At 43.1% G+C, this 20,610-nt stretch overlaps 1 protein-coding gene and 1 long non-coding RNA gene across 2 annotated transcripts; both read right to left on the bottom strand.

Annotated features, from left to right (window-relative positions):
- Positions 1–472: 472 nt before the first annotated feature.
- On the bottom strand, positions 473–12,877 carry LOC306927024 (uncharacterized protein). The gene is made up of 4 exons (XM_079506604.1): positions 12,480–12,877; positions 10,847–11,185; positions 5,381–5,521; positions 473–1,983 (listed from the first exon to the last, which is right to left on the bottom strand). The coding sequence occupies exons 1-4, from the start codon at positions 12,760–12,762 to the stop codon at positions 740–742; spliced, it is 2,007 nt and encodes a 668-aa protein (XP_079362730.1). The 5' UTR covers positions 12,763–12,877; the 3' UTR covers positions 473–739.
- A 3,124-nt stretch (positions 12,878–16,001) lies between these two features.
- On the bottom strand, positions 16,002–16,960 carry LOC306927032. The gene is made up of 4 exons (XR_013790475.1): positions 16,842–16,960; positions 16,676–16,756; positions 16,518–16,583; positions 16,002–16,432 (listed from the first exon to the last, which is right to left on the bottom strand). It is a non-coding gene; the product is annotated as an uncharacterized lncRNA (long non-coding RNA).
- Between the last annotated feature and the right edge of the window lie 3,650 nt (positions 16,961–20,610).

The following is a 20,610-nucleotide window of genomic DNA, read 5'->3' as shown; positions in this document are numbered from 1 at the left end:
ACACACACACACACACACACACACACAATTTACGACTTGTGTGAAGTGTTTCAAATTGTTAAATGCAGGCTGTTTAAAATATAAACGGCAAACGGGGGCATTGGTTCTTGTACTGTAACACACACACACACACACACACACACACACACACACACACACACACACACACACACACACACACACACACACACACACACACACAGGACCTGTAGTGACAAAAACCTTTAAACAAAACAAAACACATACTTTAAGTATACCTTTCAAGAGTTTATAAAAAAAAACACCTCTAAAAAGAAACAAATGTGGAACGTACACTGTCTCTCTGGAATCTACTACATTATGTACTATGATAATGTAACAATCTAAACAACACACAGTAACACACAGCTACAAAAACCCAGCATCTTGTCAGCATTCACCACCATTATTTATTGCATATCAATGAACATAATTATTGCATGAATACTAATGATTATGAATATGACGTGTAAAATCCTGACCAATGTGGACACACATTGATGCTCATATTGTACTACCAGTAACCTATGAGTGGGAGGGAATGATGCAAGATAAAATAAAATAAAATAAATGTTGAATAGAAAATAAGATTCATGCACAAGACAAAACAAAAACCCATCACAAGAAGCTATCAATGTGTATTTTATGTTGATATTGTCAGATTATGAAACTCCTCTGCTTTTGTCATCCTGGATAAGAATGACTGATCATATCATGTGTCTTAAACTAAAGGCTTTCCCCCTTGATGAGTCCTCATGTGTCTCTTTAGCTTATTTATAAAGCCTTTACCACATACTGTACAATAAAATGGCTTTTCGCCTGTATGAGTCATCATGTGTGTTTTTAGACTACCCGTCTGAGTAAAGCCTTTACCACATACTGTACAAGAAAAGGGCTTTTCGCCTGTATGAATCCTCATGTGTGTTTTTAGAACACATTTGTTGCAAAAACCTTTACCACATACTGTACAAGAGAAGGGCTTTTCACCTGTATGAATCCTCATGTGTGTTTTTAGATTACTTGTGTCACAAAAACCTTTACCACATACTGTACAAGAGAAGGGCTTTTCACCTGTATGAGTCCGCATGTGTGTTTTTAGATGACTTGTGTTAACACAACCTTTACCACATACTGTACAAGAGAAGGGCTTTTCACCTGTATGAGTCATCATGTGTGTTTTTAGACCACCCTTGTGAACACAACCTTTACCACATACTGTACAAGAGAATGGCCTTTCGCCTGTATGAGTCATCATGTGTGATTTTAGATTACTCGTCTGCCTAAAGCCTTTACCACATAATGTACAAGATAAGGGCTTTTCACCTGTATGGGTCAGCATGTGTGTTTTTAGATTACCTGTCTGACTAAAGCCTGTACCGCAAATTGTACACAAAAAGGGCTTTTTGCCTGTATGAATCCTCATGTGTGTTTTTAGATTTCCCTCTTGATTAAACATTTTGCCACAATCTGTACAATTTAAACATTTCTTCCCTGTGTGACTCCTCGCAGAGTGAGTTTGTTTAGATGATTTCAGGTCCTGGGACAGCTTGTGCTCTCCTCTCACATTTTGTGTGTTTTGTGATTTCAGTGTGTTCAGAGCTGACTGATCTCCCCTGGTCTCCTCCCACTCATCACTGTCTCCAGTGTCAGATTCAGAACAGTGTGAAGAGAGGAGCTGGTCATCACTAGTTGGTTGTGATGTTCCACAGTGCTCTACATCAGCTTGTGTTTTCATGTGTTCAGTTGAGGTGCCGGCTACAGGCTCTGTCTCTCTGTTTGCATCATCATCTTCACTTTTCACTGCTAGTAATGTCAACGTTGACCCACCAGCCTCTTCTGGTCTTTGAAGTAGCTCCCCTTGTTCATCTTTAATCTGTGGAGGTTGTGGTTCCTCCTGGACCAGACTGGAGCTCCTCTCCTCTTCAGGTGGAACCTCCTCTTTACACACAGGGACGTACAGAAAATCTAGGAAAAATAATACAAGAGAAGGTTTGAATCTTGTACCTCAGTGCAGAGTAGTGGTAAAAGTATCAACAGATTACTCTTTGCCCACATTTTCCCAAATTGAAATTTAATTAATACGGAGGTAGAATTAACTGCAAAACTTCAGTGAATCCATTAACCCTTAGAAGGTGAAAGACGCCAATTGGCGTCATTGCTTACATTCTGTAAGAGATCAATGACGCCAATTGGCGTCTTTCTCATTTCTTATTAATCTAAACATATTAATCGTTTACCCGCCAGGAACATAGGAATTTTAAAACGTAGAATCTTGTAGCCTGCCACAAACGGAAAAGCCGTTTTAACAGCGATGTATTCATTAATGCATGTTTTGAAAATGCGCGCGCATCCACTAACATTGTCGGCTCTGTTTTCAGACGGCTTTATCTCACAGAAGCGACATTGCAGAGGACGCTTTGTCCCAGACAAGCGTTTTCAACGGCCTGTAGCAGGCGCTGTGATACTCGCGGTCCACTTTTTCCACCACCGACCGAGAGAACGAGCACCAGCTTCGTCAACACACACGGAATGGTTTCATAGTAAAATGCGATTACGGATATTTGGCTCTTCAAAGTAAGTGTCACGCGTGATTAAACCATGGCAATACGCAATCGAGGGATTAATTAATGGCGGCAGGCTAAGAGTTTTAAAGTGCTCCGGAGCGCTGTTTAAATTCCTGAGCTCATATTTCAACTCCATTACCCAGAAAACCCGTGTCACGTGACACACGTGTACGCTTTCCTATTGGAAACTGACGCCCAGCCCCCAGTGAACAGGGGGGTTGGTTGACTCCTCCGAGGTGGGCACTGGAGGAAGAGTTTTTCAGCCAGGTTTGCAGTCGCCGCAAAAAAAACAATCTGAAAAATGATCCATCCGTGTCCAGTGGCATTCTCCAGTCCCAGACCGTTGGCCGGGCTGCAACATCCACCCTCGCGGATTACACGTGTGCAATGTCTTTTCTTCTCCCCACCGGAGTTACCACCAAGGCTGATGCCTTCGCTAAAAGGTCATTTTATTGTATTCGAAAATGCCCTAATATGACATGTCTAGTAAGACGATCCCTATATTTGGCCCGAGCCGACCTAGTGCTGATATCAGATAGATGTGGTAGAACCATATATGGATAGATCTAACTGGTTTAGTCATCGTCACAGGCATAGTCGGAGAATATATAACAAGGGTCGGTACTATAGGTAATCGACGTAGCTAACAAAAACATCTGATCAAATGAATGTATTGTACTGTGTCTTTGTGGGCCGAATCGTGGCATCGTGGCATACAAATAGATGTTTGTATAATTAGTATCACGATAAAATAATATGGCGACGTTAGAATGACACCACCAATGAGTGATCGCGGGTAATGTAGCTGCCCAGCGTATATCCAGCACCATCGCGTCACCACATTCCACTGGCTGTTGGCTAGTAGTAGTTGCTAACAAACACTGCACAAATGGTACTGGCTATTGACCGGGCCACAAGCCCGGGCAATAGCCAGTACCAATGTTGCTGGATGATTGCGACGCAATGGTGCTGGATATATACCCTGGGCAGCTAGCTACATTACCAGCGATCACTCATTGGTGTTTCATTCTAACGTTGCCATATTATTTTATCGTGATACTACTTATACAAGCATCTATTTGTATTGGTCATGCCACGACTCGGCCCACAAAGACACTGCACAATAAAATCATTTGATCGCCAGCAGCCGGGTAAAACGCCATGTAATAGTAGCGTGCACTGACTACAGCTAAAATGTTTATTTCTTTTTATATATTTAGAACTGGCATCAGATGAGGAGGAGGATGAAGAGTCAAGACTGCGATGGCGTTCTCCGACACTGAACCGGATTCATTCATTCATTCATTTCAGGGGGGCAGTTTTTGGGTGTTTTTTTTATTTAGCCTACTCACACATAACCTGACCGCCAGATGGGGCAGCAGAGAGTACACTGGGTTCCCCCCTCCTGCTCCCATCTGGGAACTCTCAGGCAGACTTGATGCCCGGCCACAAAACGGCCTGGCCAATGCTAGAAGTTGCTAGAAGCTGCTGCTGATTGGCCAGGCCGTTTTGTGGCCGGGCATCAAGTCTGCCTGAGAGTTCCCAGATGGGAGCAGGAGGGGGGAACACAGTGTACTCTCTGCTGCCCCATCTGGCGGAGTCAGGTTAACTCACACACACACACACCGTCAAGGACTGGGTTTGGGGACATTTGGATGCACATTTAGAGCTATGGATCAGAGCTAGGGGAGGAGTAACTGTTTTGTATGTAGGCCTATTTATTTTCTGTAATATTTATCATTTTATTATGTTAGTAGTCGTAACAAATAAGACGCTTTTACAATGAGTTAGACCGGTCATGACTATTTTGTTCACTATTGTGAGGTTTATTGTATATGACTAAGCAAGTTTCAACTGTGATTTACTCTGTAACGGTAGATGGTAATAACTCAATTTCTTTTTTATAATACAGTATACATTCAAGTCTATATTTTGATACATATCATGGGCACCAAGTCATATCAAAACAATGTCCTTGGATGTGTTTTTTATCAAAACTGTGTTTCTTCATAACAGGTTTTTGAGATACATGCATGAATAGACAAGGTACTGGTAAGACTATGTAAACATGGTATATATCAAAATGTGCGTTAGAATGTCTAATTTTACCCCAAAAAATAATTGAGTTTATATGATGTTCCAATTCAGAGCTATGGCGACTTTTAGCTGGATAGGTCAGATTGATCATGACTGACCATGCTATTTATAGATGGCAAAATATCTACAGTGGTACATGTGAGAAACTTTTTATTTTATCTTAATTGAACTAGACAACTCACCCTTTAAAATGAGATATTGCATGGCTATGTACGCCCAGCAGAAAAAAAGTTATTTAGAAAATAAAACTTCAACCGGGCATAACTTTTTTTGTTGTCCTAGAAACACTACCCAGTGTAAATGCAGGCTCTTTTAAATGGCTTCCAACACAAAAACTAAACATTTTATCAACTCAGTTCATTTTTTGGAAGCAGACAAGTCAAGCTTTCTCTGAAGGTCTTTCGTTGTCACACATTCACAACAGAGAATTTTCAATAAATCATTCAAAAACGCCATTCTGCCATAGAGAAGTCTACAAACTATATAGAAATCCTTGAAACTCTCAAAGAGTTAATACTTTTAGAGGCGAACCATTGTCCCATTCATACTACATGTTGATCAATGCAGTGGTCAATGCATCGATGTAGTCACACTGTTAATGCTAAAATCGATAACCAATTCATATCGGTTCATCTTTACACTGTCAGTACCGACCCACTTTCACCAATACAATAAATACAGAGAGAGTGCTGGAAACTTACTGAGATCCAGGTTCTCTTCAGGTTCCTGTTTAAGGTGGTCTTCAGGTTCCTGTTTAAGATGGTCTTCAGGTTCCTGTTTGACAGAAACAGTCGTGGCTGGAGAACTGATCTTCACCTGCAGACTGGACTCCACACACTGGTCTGGAATGAAGGAATACAACAAATAAGTTAAAGTTCCATCTCAACGCTAAACATGCATTTGTTGGGTCTTCCAGTGTAGCTGGCTTGCGTCAGACCACCTCCTCTTCGCCAGACTCAAAAACAAACAATATACATATTAAAACTGTGACATACATACAACATTAAATGTATACAACATAAATTTGGGGGGGTTTCCAAATTAAATTAGAATCTATATATATTAGTGATCGATATTTATTTATTTTAATTAATATCGGTATCGGTGCTAAAAACAAATAATCGAAAAAAAATGTCAGATTATTATATTTCTCATAAATGCGCAAACATGGTGAAACAACCACTTTCATTGAAAATCCGGTAGAGTACGGTTGTAAGGAGATGTATAGCTGCGTGTCTGACTCTCCCAGTGCTGACGTCTCCTCTCTCACACGCACGCACGCACGCACACGCACACGCACACACACACACACACACACACGGAGTCAGAGAGAGGGCCACTGCAGGGAGGAGAAAGGATTATAGGCTACTAACCTTGTAACCATAAAAAGCTTTGCTGTTTTCATCTTCAATTAACCAAAATAAAATCTACACGTGAGAGGGACAGAGTCACAGAGAGCAGTGGTAGAACTACGTTAGCCAAGCTAGCTGCTGCCTGCTAACTCTGCAAACAACAGCTGTAACAAGTTGTCTATTGATTGCCTGTTTGTGTGTGTGTGTGTGTGTGTGTGTGTGTGTGTGTGTGTGTGTCAGCCAACTGAAGGACAACTTTTTTCCCCATCCTGACCAGCCTAATATGCAGGGCTGCACACAACTTTTTTGGTCTAGTACTCAGAGGAGCACCTGGAGAAGTTACTTGGTACTTTAACATACACGTCGTACGGCGAAGCATACGTCAGGCTTCCCTTTTGTTTTTACCGAGGCAACGTACAGTCAGACTCAGACAGTTAGACACACATGGCTCCTCGGTGCAAAAATAAACAGTGTACACTACCCGACTTTACGATAATAAGGGACAGTATGTCGGCATACGGTGTTGTCATGTTGATAAGCTTCATGTTGTGCAGGCTGCAGCAGCAGTGCCAGTCCACAATGCTTTGCACTCTTCCCACTGTCGGAACTAAAACCTGTACCCGTAAAAAGTCAGTGGCCGTGTGATTTGAGTCTGGCTTATTAGCCAGGCTACGGTGCCTAGGTTGTGAGAGACGGCATCGCACACGAGCAACTTGCTCCAGCACCCGGAAAACAAACATAAGCACAGCGGCGAATGGGAAGAGTGCAAAGCATCCAAAGCATCCCCTTTTACAACTTTTACTTTTTAGTTTGCTCCACATCTGAAACGGAGAAGCCGAACCATTTTGTCAGGATTTCTCAGTAGTAAACTCCTGTCAACCGAACCGCCCTCCTCCCAGCAGCGAGCAGCATGGAAATGGATCCTCCCTCATTTGAGTAAGGACGCGCTGCGATTGGCCACAATGGCCAGTGCAAGACGTACTTTGATTGGCAGTCGGTGGGAAATGCTCTCGCTACAGATTTTACTAGTATTCTGGCCATAATAATCATTCTAGGCGGCCCCAGCAGACGGTACGCAGAAGCGCTTCCCGGTGCTTGATTGACAGCGCAGATTTAATTTTGACGACGCATGCGCACTGGCGTACCGCCTGTGTGCAGCCCTGCTAATATGATTATTGCATTTTGGCTATACGCAATAACTAACTGCAAGCCAATGAAGTCCTAATTTCTAATTCATATTAATTTAGTTGCCAATAATTTTACTGTTGGCCAGTGTTTTGAGACAGAGTCTTTTATTGCTATAAAATGAATGGTAAAAACAAATTCTACATGCATTAAAAAAGTGGCCAGTGATCTTGAAAGTGGCAAATTTCAGTGGTGGAGTAAAAACAACAAGGTCACATGGCTTTGGAGAGTTTGGGCAGCAGATCTACAAGCTCTCAACATGTCATGCTGCAATGTGCTGTGGGCTTGTAGATCACCAATTTTGATAAACGAGAACGGTGCCCGTAGGGCCTCTACAGCCCATTGGGCACTGACCTACTTGGAACGATGCAAGTTGGAAATGAATGCCCCACCCAGATATGTCTGTCTCCCTTTTATGCCCATATATGGAGTTCTTTGTAAGGCATGCTCAAATAGGGAGCATATGCAGCCAGCTTGTGGAGTTCTGTCTTGTGTGTCAGGCATGCCCAAATATGGAGTGCTGTGAGGTCAGAACAGGCCAGCTCCATATATGGACGCTGGGCATGGGCCTTGTCCAGAGCCCCGGGAAGAGGCCTTTTTGGGGCGGTTCTGGACAATTACACACAGACAGACAGACAGACAGACAGATATTTAAAAAATCACACCCGTGTGAACTGAGTGGTGTAAGGTCTTATATAGCCTGATCAGCTGTGGTCTGACGTAATGTCTGACGTAATGAAATCACACCCGGGTGAACTGGGTGACCGTAGCAACCATGCTCATTTTGGTACGAACAGACAGACAGACAGACAGGTAAACTAACAAAGCCAGTCGTAGGAGTGGTTTACAACACTCAAAAATTACCCCCCCCCCCCCCCTCCCCCCCAATTTTCTTTTTCTTTTTATGTTTGAAGCCTGTGCCTGCACTGCATACAGCACTATGTTCCATATGCTGCTACAGTACATGTTTGAACTTGAATTAAAAAGCTGCATTTGATGGAGGGGGGAAGTGTTACAGAAACGATGTTGTTGCTTCTTGCACTTATAAGCGATAAATATTCTCCAATGCATTTAACCCTTAGAAGGTGAAAGACGCCAATTGGCGTCTTCATCAGAATTCCGTAAATGATCAATGACGCCAATTGGCGTCTTCACAGTTTTTGATGAATCTAAACATATTAATATGCTCCGAAGCGCTGTTTAAATTCCTGAGCTTATATTCCAACTACATTACCCAGAAAACCCGTGTCACGTGACACACGTGTACGTGTTGCCATTGGAAGCTGGTCCCACCCCTGTAAACAGTGGGGGCAGAGGGAGTCTTCATATTTTTCATTGTTTTGCCTGTTTTGCCGTCTCGCCCGAGCGATTTTCTAGCAGAAAAAGTTGAAAGCAGTACTATTTATTTGAGCGAGTTTTGTGGTAGTAGTATTGATCCATACGCGTCCCAGTCGCCTTCTCCAGGCGGAGTAGCCCTGGTCCAGTGCTTACAGCGAGACTCGCTGCTCCCTCCCAACTTTTTTCATTGTCTCCCCATCGTCGTCCGATGAGCTATACCGGGAAACCATTGAAGAAGACGATCAACCCGGAATGTTTTGAGGTAATCTTATTGTAGAAAATGCCCTTCTATAGTGATCAGAAATCATAAGATGATCGCTACAAATAGATGCTTGGATAATTACTACTACTAGTCAGATCATGACGCCAGAATGACTCACCACGATGGCCCCCAGCCATTAGCCAGCACCAAAGGTGCTGGCTAATGGTGTTGGTCGGTGCATTGGTGCTGGCTAATGGCTGGAGGGGGGGTTGGTGTCGATCGGTTGGTTGGTGCAGTACAAATGTATCGTAGCAGGCATGCACGCATGGCAGTACAAGTATTTTATATTGTAGCGTGCCTTATAGGCGATCTGATCTTTAGAGTAATGTTCGCTCCTTTTATTTACTGTCTACAAAGACGGAGAACAAACATGCATCGTTTACTGAAGCAACGCGTGCTTATGATGACCTTGCTACAAGGATCGGAGGGGGGACGGGGAGTGAAGCTAACAGTAGCGTATTATATAAGATCTGTATGACGTTTCATTGACGTCTGAGCTTGCATGATAATTGCATTCATTGTATATTGTATACAATCATGATTGTACATTGTTTAGTGTGTCTCCGTGTGATGATGATGATGACGATGATGATGTCAGATAGCCTACGTCCCCCCGTCCCCCCCAACTGGCTATTGGCCGGGCTGACTACAGCTAAATGTTTATTTTTATATATTTAGAACTGGCATCAGATGAGGAGGAGGAGGAGGATGATGATGATGATGATGATGATGATGATGATGATGATGATGATGATGATGAAGACGAAGAGTCAAGACTGCGATGGAGTTCTCCGACACTGAACCGGATGCATTCATTCATTTCAGTTGTTTTTTTTTAATTTAGCCTTCACACACACACACCGTCAAGAACAACTGGAATGCAGTGGTTTGGGGACACTGGGGAGTTTGGGGACAACTGTTTTGTATGTAGGCCTATTTATTTTCTGTAATATTTATTATAATTGTATTATGTTAGTAGTCATAAAAAATAAAAGACAAGCTTTTACAATGAGTTAGACCTGTCATGGCTATTTTGTTCACTATTCTGAGGTTTATGGTTTGACTAAGCGAGTTTCAACTGTGATTTACTCTGTAACGGTAGATGGTAAGAACCCAATTTTTTTGTTATAATACAGTATACATTCAAGTCTATATTTTGATACATATCATGGGCACAAAGTCATATCAAAACAATGTCCTTGGATGTGTTTTTTATCAAAACTGTTTCTTCACAACAGGTTTTTGAGATACATGCATGAATAGACACGGTACTGGTAAGACTATGTAAACATGGTATATATCAAAATGTGCGTTAGAATGTCTAATTTTACCCCAAAAAAGAATTGAGTTTATATGATGTTCCATTTCAGAGCTAGGGGGACTTTTAGCTGGATAGGTCAGATTGATCATGACTGACCATGCTATTTATAGATAGCAAAATATCTACAGTGGTACATGTGAGAAACTTTTTATTTTATTTTAATTGAACTAGACAACTCACCCTTTAAAATGAGATATTGCATGGCTATGTACGCCCAGCAGAAAAAAAGTTATTTAGAAAATAAAACTTCAACCGGGCATAACTTTTTTTGTTGTCCTAGAAACACTACCCAGTGTAAATGCAGGCTCTTTTAAATGGCTTCCAACACAAAAACTAAACATTTTATCAACTCAGTTAATTTCTTTCCTGGAAGCAGACAAGCCAAGCTTTCTCTGAAGGTCTTTCGTTGTCACACATTCACAACAGAGAATTTTCAATAAATCATTCAAAAACGCCATTCTGCCATAGAGAAGTCTAAAAACTATATAGAAATCCTTGAAACTCTCAAAGAGTTAAAGGAATTCTTGTGTTGGAATTTATGTTACTGTAAAAAAAATGTTTTAACTTAAATTCATATCGGCTCATAATATCGGCTATCAGGCTTTTTGATTGTCCACTAATCGGTGATCGGATATATCGGCCAAAAAACATATCGGTCGATCACTAATATATTATATGGATGGATAGATAGTGTTTTTATTTTTTCTACCTGAGTCACAGCTTGTCTTCCAGTGTAGTAATGTCAATGGTGACACATCAGCATCATCTTCCTGTTCCTCTTTAATGTGTGGTTGTGGTTCCTCCTGGACAAGACTGGATCTCCTCTCCTGATGTTGTGGTTTCTCCTGGACCAGACTGGATCTCCTCTCCTGATGTTGTGGTTTCTCCTGGACCAGACTGGATCTCCTCTGATGTTGTGGTTCCTCCTGGACCAGACTGGATCTCCTCTGATGTTGTGGTTCCTCCTGGACCAGACTGGATCTCCTCTGATGTTGTGGTTCCTCCGGGACCAGACTGGATCTCCACTCCTCATATTCAGCTGAAACCTCTTTACACACAGACAGAAGGAGGAGAGAAGAGGTAGCATCAGCACAACTCAAAGTGCTTTTCTCATTTGGTGACATTTATTCTCCCATTTGTCTTGCAAGGATCACCAACACTTTGGCCAGGAATCTTTCAGAATAAAAAGGCGCTAGAGTGCCCAGCAGATGAGGCAGATTTTACTCTGAAAAGCCCCGCCTTCCATTACGCCCAAAACAGGGTCCATTTCCCTTTGCTGTGCTTCCGGTGCGCTGCACAGCGGCTGCACTGCGACCCAACATGCCTTGTATGGCTTAATGTTTAGTGTTTGTTTGTCCGTGTGCCTACATAATGTCAGTCGTTATGTGTGTAAGGATGTGGAAGATAAGGGCGTTAGAAATCGCTCTACTGATTCTGTGGATTATAAACTCCTGTGGAAGATGCCTGTCAGTCGAACTTCAGACTCAACAATTGGACAGCAACACAAACAACTGCGGCGCAGAGGTGTCCAGGCTCGCCTGTGTGTACAGCCGAGATGTGCTGCTGTCACTACGACCGGAGCCTCACACAACGATGAACCACGTGTATCAGTGTTGAATAACATCCCAGAGTTGATCCGACACAGAAGGAAAAGGAAACGAGGAAGAAAGGGGGGTATTCGGAATCGACTGGCGGAGGAGATTGAATCGCCCCCCCCCCCCGCTCCCCTCTATCGTTCTGGCCAACGTGCGTTCCTTACACCACAAAATCGGCATGATACGGACATACACAAGGTACAGTAATGACTTTCGTGAGGCATCGCTGTTTTGTTTCACTGAAAGCTGGTTAAAGCCATCAAAACAAGACTCACTCTATGAAGTCTCCGGATTCACTCTGCGCTAAGGTTGTCGAACATGCGCTGCTGGTTGTTGAACATGTGCTAACGTTGTCGAACATGCGCTGCTGGTTGTCGAACATGCGCTAAGGTTGTCGAACATGCGCTGCTGGTTGTAGAACATGCGCTACTCCAGTGCTTGTGGTTATGTTTAGGGTTAGAGATAGGGTTAGTAATTTCCGAACAATGGGAGGTCGGAATAAATACATGGCACCCAGACAACATTCTCCTTGGGCGGCAAGGGGCCCGGAATGACAGCTGGACTTTAACAAAACTTACTCAGATCACCACAAACGTCATCACAAATTGACCAGGGAAGCACAAGCTTTTCTTTACTCTTATGTACCTGAACATGATAAAGAACAACTTAAAGCTACTGGGAAATGTAGTTGAGTTCAGCTAGCTTAATGCTACCTGTAGCTAAGCTTGTGTTGTTCAGTCTACTAACCTGCAGTGTGTAGATCAATGTCCAGCAGTTTGTTTTGTTTCTCCAGCAGAGTTTCTAGTGTCTCCATCTCTCTCTGGAAAAGGCTGCACATGAACTGTGCGGCCATACTGAGGCGCTCCAACACAAACACTCTGACATCAAGCTTCACACAACAAACATCACCACCACTCTGCTGCTCTTTGTCCAAAACACACAATATGTCCTCTCCCACCGACGTGATGTGTTCATTTATCTTCAGCCGTACAGACTCCATTTGACTCGTTTGACCTCCTTTATGAGACATTTCCACCAAGCTTTCTGTTCCTACTGGAATATAGAATGTGTAAAGACACAAACATCAACAATGACCGAGAGACACGACGAGCTCTTTCTTTGTTCAACAACATCACCGTACTGGAAAACTTGGCGTGATCACGTGATGCAAGACAAGGACTTCCGGGTAAAAATGTTTCACGCATGCGCAATAAAGGATCCAGGCGCAGTTGGCCTTAATGCATTTTGCCCCCTGGTGGTGGCGGTGTGTAACTGTCACAAATATGAGAGATGTATTCACTCCTAAAACGTATAGCTAAAAAACTAATAAATAATACATGTGAAAACTATATATTTTGTAAAGGCATATGTAACATTTCCAAATGTACAAGCAATTAAAATTGTGCAATTAAAAACAATGTTACAAGTTAGATGCTTAACTTGCTAATAAGCTATTTAAACATACCTACATTAACCGTTTTTTTAGTTTCTATCCACTTGACAAATATAAACAAATATCAATTCAATGCATTCTTCATAAAACATCAATGGACAATTTTATGAGCCTTTCACATTGAAATGCACAATGACTGTAGTTAAGTCAATGTTGCCAAGTAGCCTATGCTTATTATAAGCAAATGTGGGCTTGTACTTCTACCGTTGAGTCCCGTTCTATTTCACTTGTAGAAAAAGAGCTCTAACGCCGGGGCTCCACCGGGTGCATCAGCGTCGCGTCTCCGTCACCGTCAGGGAATGTTCCCTTTTTAATCAATGAAGGGTGGCTCCACTGCCCACGTTGCGTTGCGTTGCATGACTGAATTAAAATTGCCCCGGTTTTTTGACGCACGCGATGGAGACGCAACGCGTCCGGTGGAGCCCCGGCGTAAGGGTTTTTAGAGCATCTCAGTTGGGACAGAGGGGCTTGGTGACTAGGGGGGTTTAGAGCATCTCAGTGGCCGTGGGGACACAGGGCTTGGTGACCGGGAGAGATCGCAGGACTCGAGTGTGATATTGTGATTATGCAGCAGTTACCCTTAAACATGTTAGTTACCCTAAATTCCTAAAACACGACAACAAAATCTCATTATAACTAATCTTAGTTATAATGACATTTTGTTCATCATATTCAATAGAAATTCATATATTTTAATGCCATATTTATTCACTACGATGGCAAATGTCCAAGACAAAATGCTGGCCTAACATTGCTAACAAGTAGCGAGAGCGAGACGAGGCGGAGCGGAGTTTTCAAACTTTCACTGAGACCATGTGACGTACAGTATCATAGATTATTTATTCGGTAGGGGTGCACGTCACGATTATGAAATTATGGCCGATATCGGATTATTTGCCTTGTCATGTCTGCCGATACCGATTCTGACCAATTCCGTTCCAATATTATACAGAGGACCACAATGGAAACAAGCCTATAGGTAAATAGCCTATACTCTTGTCCAGGTGTCTGTTTTCACAACTGAATGACTACTTTTTTTTGTTTGTTTTAAAAATTTTATCCCACGATTTTTCAATCCATTTTTTCATTGAAATCCTGGGCGATACACTTCTTCTGCCAACCTGGGGAGAGCAACGGACTGACTTCATGCTTCCTTCAATGCATGAGGAGTCCAAGCTGCTTCTTTACACCTGACAGAGGGTAGTTTCCCTGGTTGGACGTAGTGCGTGGAAGGAAGGAACACGTTATTCCAACCAGTTCCTTTCCCCTCCATCAGGCGCCCCGGCTGGCCACGGGGAGATAGTTTAGAGACCAGGATTACAGTCTTTTGGAGGGTACCTACCCTAGGCAAACTCCACACAGAAAGGCCCTTTCACCAACCCCACCTCAGGTATGGGCACTGATGACGCAGAGGAGAGAACACGCCCACAGTGGGAATCAAACCCAGGACCTTCTAGCTGTGAAGCACTACCGACTGTGCCACTGTGCCCCCACCACAACTGAATGACTACTGCATGAGATCCATCCATCTTCAACCGCTTATCCGTAGTCAGGTCGCGGGGGCAACAGCTCCACCAGAGTGCTCCAGACTTCCCTCTCCAGAGCAACATTAGTGACTTCCTCCTGGGGGATTCCGAGACGTTCCAAGGCCAGTGAGTCGATGTGTTTCCTCCAACTGCGCCTTGGTCTGCCCCGGGGTCTCCTCCCAGAGGGACGTGCGTCGAGGACCTCCCTAGGGAGACGCCCGAGAGGCATCCTAACCAGATGCCCGAACCACCTCAGCTGGCTCCTTTCCAGGCGAAGGAGCAGCAGTTCAGTCTCTCTCGTGTGACTGAACTTCTCACCCTATCTCTAAGAGAGATGCCAGTCACCCATCGAAGAAAACTCATTTCGGCCGCTTGTATTCGCGACCTTATTCTTTCGGTCATGACCCACACTTCATGACCATAGGTGAGAGTAGGAACGAAGATTGCTCGGTAGACGGAGAGCTTTGCCTTCTGGCTCAACTCTCTTTTCGTCACAACAGTGCGGTACAGCGACTGCAATACCGCCCCTGCCGCTCCGATTCTCCGGCTGATCTCCTCCGTTCTCCCCTCACTCGTGAACAAGACCCCACCCAAAGCGAGAGCTGTTTCCGTGTGCTCGGGAGTAAGTCGGATTCGTTTCCGGTGGGTGTTGGCCTTCGCCAGGGCTGCGCATTGTCACCTATCTTGTTTGTGATTTTCATGGACAGGATCTCGAGGCGAAGTCGTGGTGGAGAGGATATTCGGCTCGGTGACCTCAGGGTTGCATCACTGCTTTTTGCAGATGATGTGGTCCTGATGGCACCATCGGTCCAAGACCTTCAGCTCTCACTGGACTGGTTCGCAGCCGAGTGTACGGCGGCTGGGATGAGGATCAGCGTCTCCAAATCTGAGGCCATGGTTCTCAGCAAGAAACCGGTGGATTGTGCAGTCCGGGTAGGGAATGAGGCATTACCCCAGGTGAAGGAGTTCAAGTATCTCGGGGTCTTGTTTACTGCATGAGATGAGTACACAAATTAAATGTAAAGTTTATTTTTACTTAAGATTTTAAATCACATTTGATTTGGCTTTTGTTCTAGACTATAGGTACTAGACACTTGATTTATATTGAACTTGTGACAGGGTGGTATGAATTAAACTAAGCCAGACTACGCCACAAGGGGAGTTTCGCCCCAAAGGGATATTTACTAACATATAACATTGGACACCCAGAGCACTTAATGACTCCTCAACACAGATTCGTTATACAATGGATAAAGGGCAGGCAGAAACGTGGTTACAAAGGTACAAAAATGGTTTAATTAGAAATTCATTCATATAAACATTTCATCAATAATATTAAGAATGGATAAAAGGTAGGATTAAGACAATAATGAGGTTCAGATGTAATACTTGTAGGCTACTCCTAGTCCACACTTCATAGTGGAATCAATGTATTAAAACCATATCACTCCCATATATAGTGATACTAAGGGTGTCGGTTAATATGCGGCATGCCTGATGATCTTTCCAATAACAAATAAACACAACCAAATAATTAATATAATAAATCAATACAAATGGCAACTGACGACCCCCTGGTGGCCTATCCAGCCAGTGGCTGTGTGGTCGATTCCCGAACCGGGCCGTTGTGGAAGGAGTGGGGAGGGACTGTGTGAAACGGGGAAGCTTGTGGATATTCCCCATAAATAATCCCCAGCAAAGCAGCAGGTGTGGTGCTGGCCCTAAAAGCACCAACGGCCATGTTAAACTAATATTTAAAAGTACAATTCACAGAGGCAAGAACAGCGAGAGCTCAATGGAACCTACCACGTTAATGAGGGACAATGCGCACCGACGTAGTGCCTCACACAGCAGAAGCCGGTAGGGAAACCACTGGAACAACAACAAGAGCCCAGGTTTACATTCCCGTGGCGTCAAAGACACCAAATGAAATATACTGTAGAGAAGGAGGATAAACCACGTACCTGGGTGGCGTGGTGAAGCTACATCGCACACCCAGCACAAGACTACAGCAGGAGTGAATGCCTGCAGAGTGTAGCCCGAAGCTAAAGAGACAAGCGGTCATAGTCAAGTTCATGGTTATCAAACTATCAAATGCCAGCTATCGTTTAAACAATAAGAGAAACATACCTGCACCAATATGCACAACACCACGCTGTAGCCCGACGGGCCAGCAAGTTAGGCGTCAACTGTGTGTGGACACACCAGCTCAACAAGCAAGGTGTGGCAGCCACAAACCAGCAGCAGAGACAACCAGCTGACTAGCATAAGGAACCGCACTGCCTTTATACTGCCATCAATCACCCACTGATGAGTGGGTGGGGGATGGGCTGTGACAGCGTGGGAACTCAGTCACGCCTATCCTGCCACAAACTCATTGATGAATTTTGACTATTTAGCTGGTGAAAACCGATTAAATAATCTGGAATATTTTGAGACCAATCCGGTACCGGTATGGCATTTGTATGGTCGTTATTACCTAATCATACTACCAATTATATTGTGCATCGCGGGATATTTCGGGCTATGTCATAGGACCTTTAAGCCTTATAAACAATCTTTGCTATTTAAATAAGAGCTGATCTAGAAGCTCGCAACACGTCGGTAAAGTCTGACAAATTGACTAATGTTAGTACATTTGTTCTGTGAGTTTATTTGATGAATATACGTTTAGTCACATGTTGAATACAGGGGAGAAGCAGTGGCACATTGAGTTGTGCCACAACTCTCACTTTTGGTGACCAAAGGCTCTTCAGGTTTAATTTAAATATAAAAAAACGCACTTGAAGTGAGGGGTGCACGGGTGGGCGGCCGTGTGCCCCCCTTGCCTCTGGGCCCCCACGCAGTTGCGTTGTCTGCGTCATGGTAGTTACGTCCCTGCATTCAAGCCCTTATTCACAGTATTGAGGGTCGACATCCAGAAAGTCTCACGCTGCAGGAGTAGAACATCAATGTCTCCACCCCTAGGTGGCAGTTGGACCCTTTCAATACCCATATACCTCAAGGAGGAAATACAATGTTGGGCTTTGTGGAAATGTAGGGCTACAGGATTTTTTTTTTTTTTTGTTTCTCATGTCACTCCTATGTTCCGCAATTCTGGTTTTAAGGGGTCTTACAGTTTTGCCTATGTAGGCAAGCCCACACACACACTTGAGCATATAGACCACATTATTTACATTCTGTACCTTGTTTGTATTTTTGTATATTTAAACATGTCATGTTTATTATTGTGATATTGGAAATTGGATAATTGGTTTGGGCTTAGGTGGCATTAGTCACCACCCATCGTTAGAGCCAATCAGTTGTACCCTTCCTGTATAAAGGTGCACACCCATTCCCTGACACACTATTACTGAAGAAAACCTTAGTCATTTGATCGAAACGTTGACTCAATAAACCAGTGGAGCTGAGTTTTTCATACTAGTGTTGCAGACTCTATTTCTTCCTATTGGCTGATCACCCCATGAAAGGTGAAGACAGAAAAGTGAAGTGAGGATGCAAATTGTGATTGACCGGAATAAGATGATGCATGATTATGCATGCTGAGAAGAGTGCCCCTCATTTCAAACAGGTGTGACTATTTTCAGCAATAGGATAATATTGTATTTGGTGGGTAGATGTTGAGTTGGTCATTTTGAAAGTAGCTCTCAAGTCAAAAAGATCACGAGATCTACTGAATGTGTCAAACTGACATTGAGCCTATGACACACAGTGTGGCTTCCCCCCAGTAGGCTACCTTCACATTCAGTAGATCCTGTGATTTTTTTGTGGCCAGATGTAATTTCCTGGGGTTTATTAGGACTATAGTAAATAATAAAAAAATAAATCGCCATAATATTTTGTAAAAAAACATATTTAGTCCCATGCTCGAATGCCCCCGCCCCCCTGTCAAAAACAGCTAAAATCCCTAAAACGAAAGAAAGCAGCAAATGAAAAAAATTACACTCATCTTTTACTTTCTCTAATAACAACCTAAAACATGAACCTTGGTTGAAAAAAACTAAAGTTGTCCTTTAAAAAGTACCCCTGACAACAGTTGATCTAATTCCCTAAAATATTAGAAAGCATAATTTGAGTAGTCAGATATGTGAATTTGGGATGATTTTATTTTGCAAGCTTAGTAAAAGATCTCAATGCTTCCATTCTGTATGGGTAATTGTTTACCTGTTTTCGACTTTAAATATGTAATTAGTAACCTATAGCCTACTTTTCTATATTCGAACAATATTCATGATATTCTCAGAAACAGCTATTTTAGGGATATGCAAAACAATTAATTCTCTCCATTTTACTAAATTCTGTCGATGGTCTTGAATGTCATAGAACCTCAATAACCTCACCTATACTGATTGTGTGTTCTATAGACTTCTAAATTAAGTAGGCTAATGCAGATGTGTAACAATAATTTATCTTTTGAGAGCATTTCATTTTACACTAAATTTACACTCACAAAAGATGTAGGCAAATAAGGGTCCATTTGGTTACCAACTCTCCATCATTTATCTGGGGACCAATAGAACCACTCAAGGACCACTGGTGGTCCCCGGACCACTGGTTGACAACCACTGCTCCAGGAAAGCAACCTCTCTCTGCTCTCATAATGTTGACACACACACACACACACCTGACAAATGTATACAGGTCAAGAAAGGCCAATTAATCGATCAATTTCACTTCATGAAGAGTAAGCATGTTTTTTTATGGTTTTTGCCGAGCTGATGCCATTTAAATACATTTATGTTTTTAAAGAAGCTTAGACATACATTCTTCTGTGGAACAATTTGATTGACCTTTTACATGATCTATCTTCACAGATTTCCTCTTCGTTTGAACAAGGACAAAGGTAGACTGCATCATTGGGTGAGCAATGTCGGACGTAAGAATTGGACAACAGACCAACACTCCAGGCTATGTGAGTATCACTTTGACGACAGGTGCTTTTGTTCAAGCCCGACTGGGAAGAAGTGCCTCACTCAAAACGCTGTCCCCACACTTTTCAACCACCATGATGACAGTACATCCGAGAGACACACGGTAGGTGGTGGTACAGAGGAGGTGAGTGTTACATTTTTCCCATTTGAACATGATCACAGCTATGTTCACCAAAGTATTGGACATATTGATGATTGTGTAAGTGTGGTAGTTGTCTCAGATAATCTTGAGAGCTGCAGCCTTGTAGGGCAGGAAGAACAAGATGACACAGATTTTGTTTTCCTGCAACACAAGGACACAACTCAGGAGTTAGAAGACACCATAGAACCAGAGCGAGATCCCCATGGTTTAGCAGCTAATTCTGTTAGTGACACAGCTCAGGAGTTAGAAGACACTATTGAACCAGAGCGCGATCCCCATGGTTTAGCAGCTAATTATGTTAGTGACACAGCTCAGGAGTTAGAAGACACCATAGAACCAGAGCGAGATCCCCATGGTTTAGCAGCTAATTATGTTAGTGACACAGCTCAGGAGTTAGAAGACACTATTGAACCAGAGCGCGATCCCCATGGTTTAGCAGCTAATTCTGTTAGTGACACAGCTCAGGAGTTAGAAGACACCATAGAACCAGAGCGAGATCCCCATGGTTTAGCAGCTAATTCTGTTAGTGACACAGCTCAGGAGTTAGAAGCCACGGTAGAACCAGGCGATACCCATAGTTCAGCAGAAAGTGATTTTGATAGCGACGACGACGACGATGACGAGTTAGACAATGAGGTTGAGCGCGATCCCTTATATGAAGAACACAGCTACACTGTGTTTTTCTCTCCAAAAACAATGAAGCGTTGTTGCCTTGGAACAGAGGACAGACTGCAGGTTTGTGAAAAGAAAGGGAAAGTGGAGAAACAGAGGACCAGACGACTTAAAACCAAATTATCCACCCTGTCTGGTGTCCTCCATGAGCTGA

Source organism: Electrona antarctica (assembly GCF_951216825.1).
Source record: "Electrona antarctica genome assembly, chromosome: 7".
Taxonomy (NCBI): Eukaryota; Metazoa; Chordata; class Actinopteri; order Myctophiformes; family Myctophidae; genus Electrona; species Electrona antarctica.
Note: the sequence above shows the minus strand (reverse complement) of the source record. Positions and strands in the feature narration are given on the sequence as shown.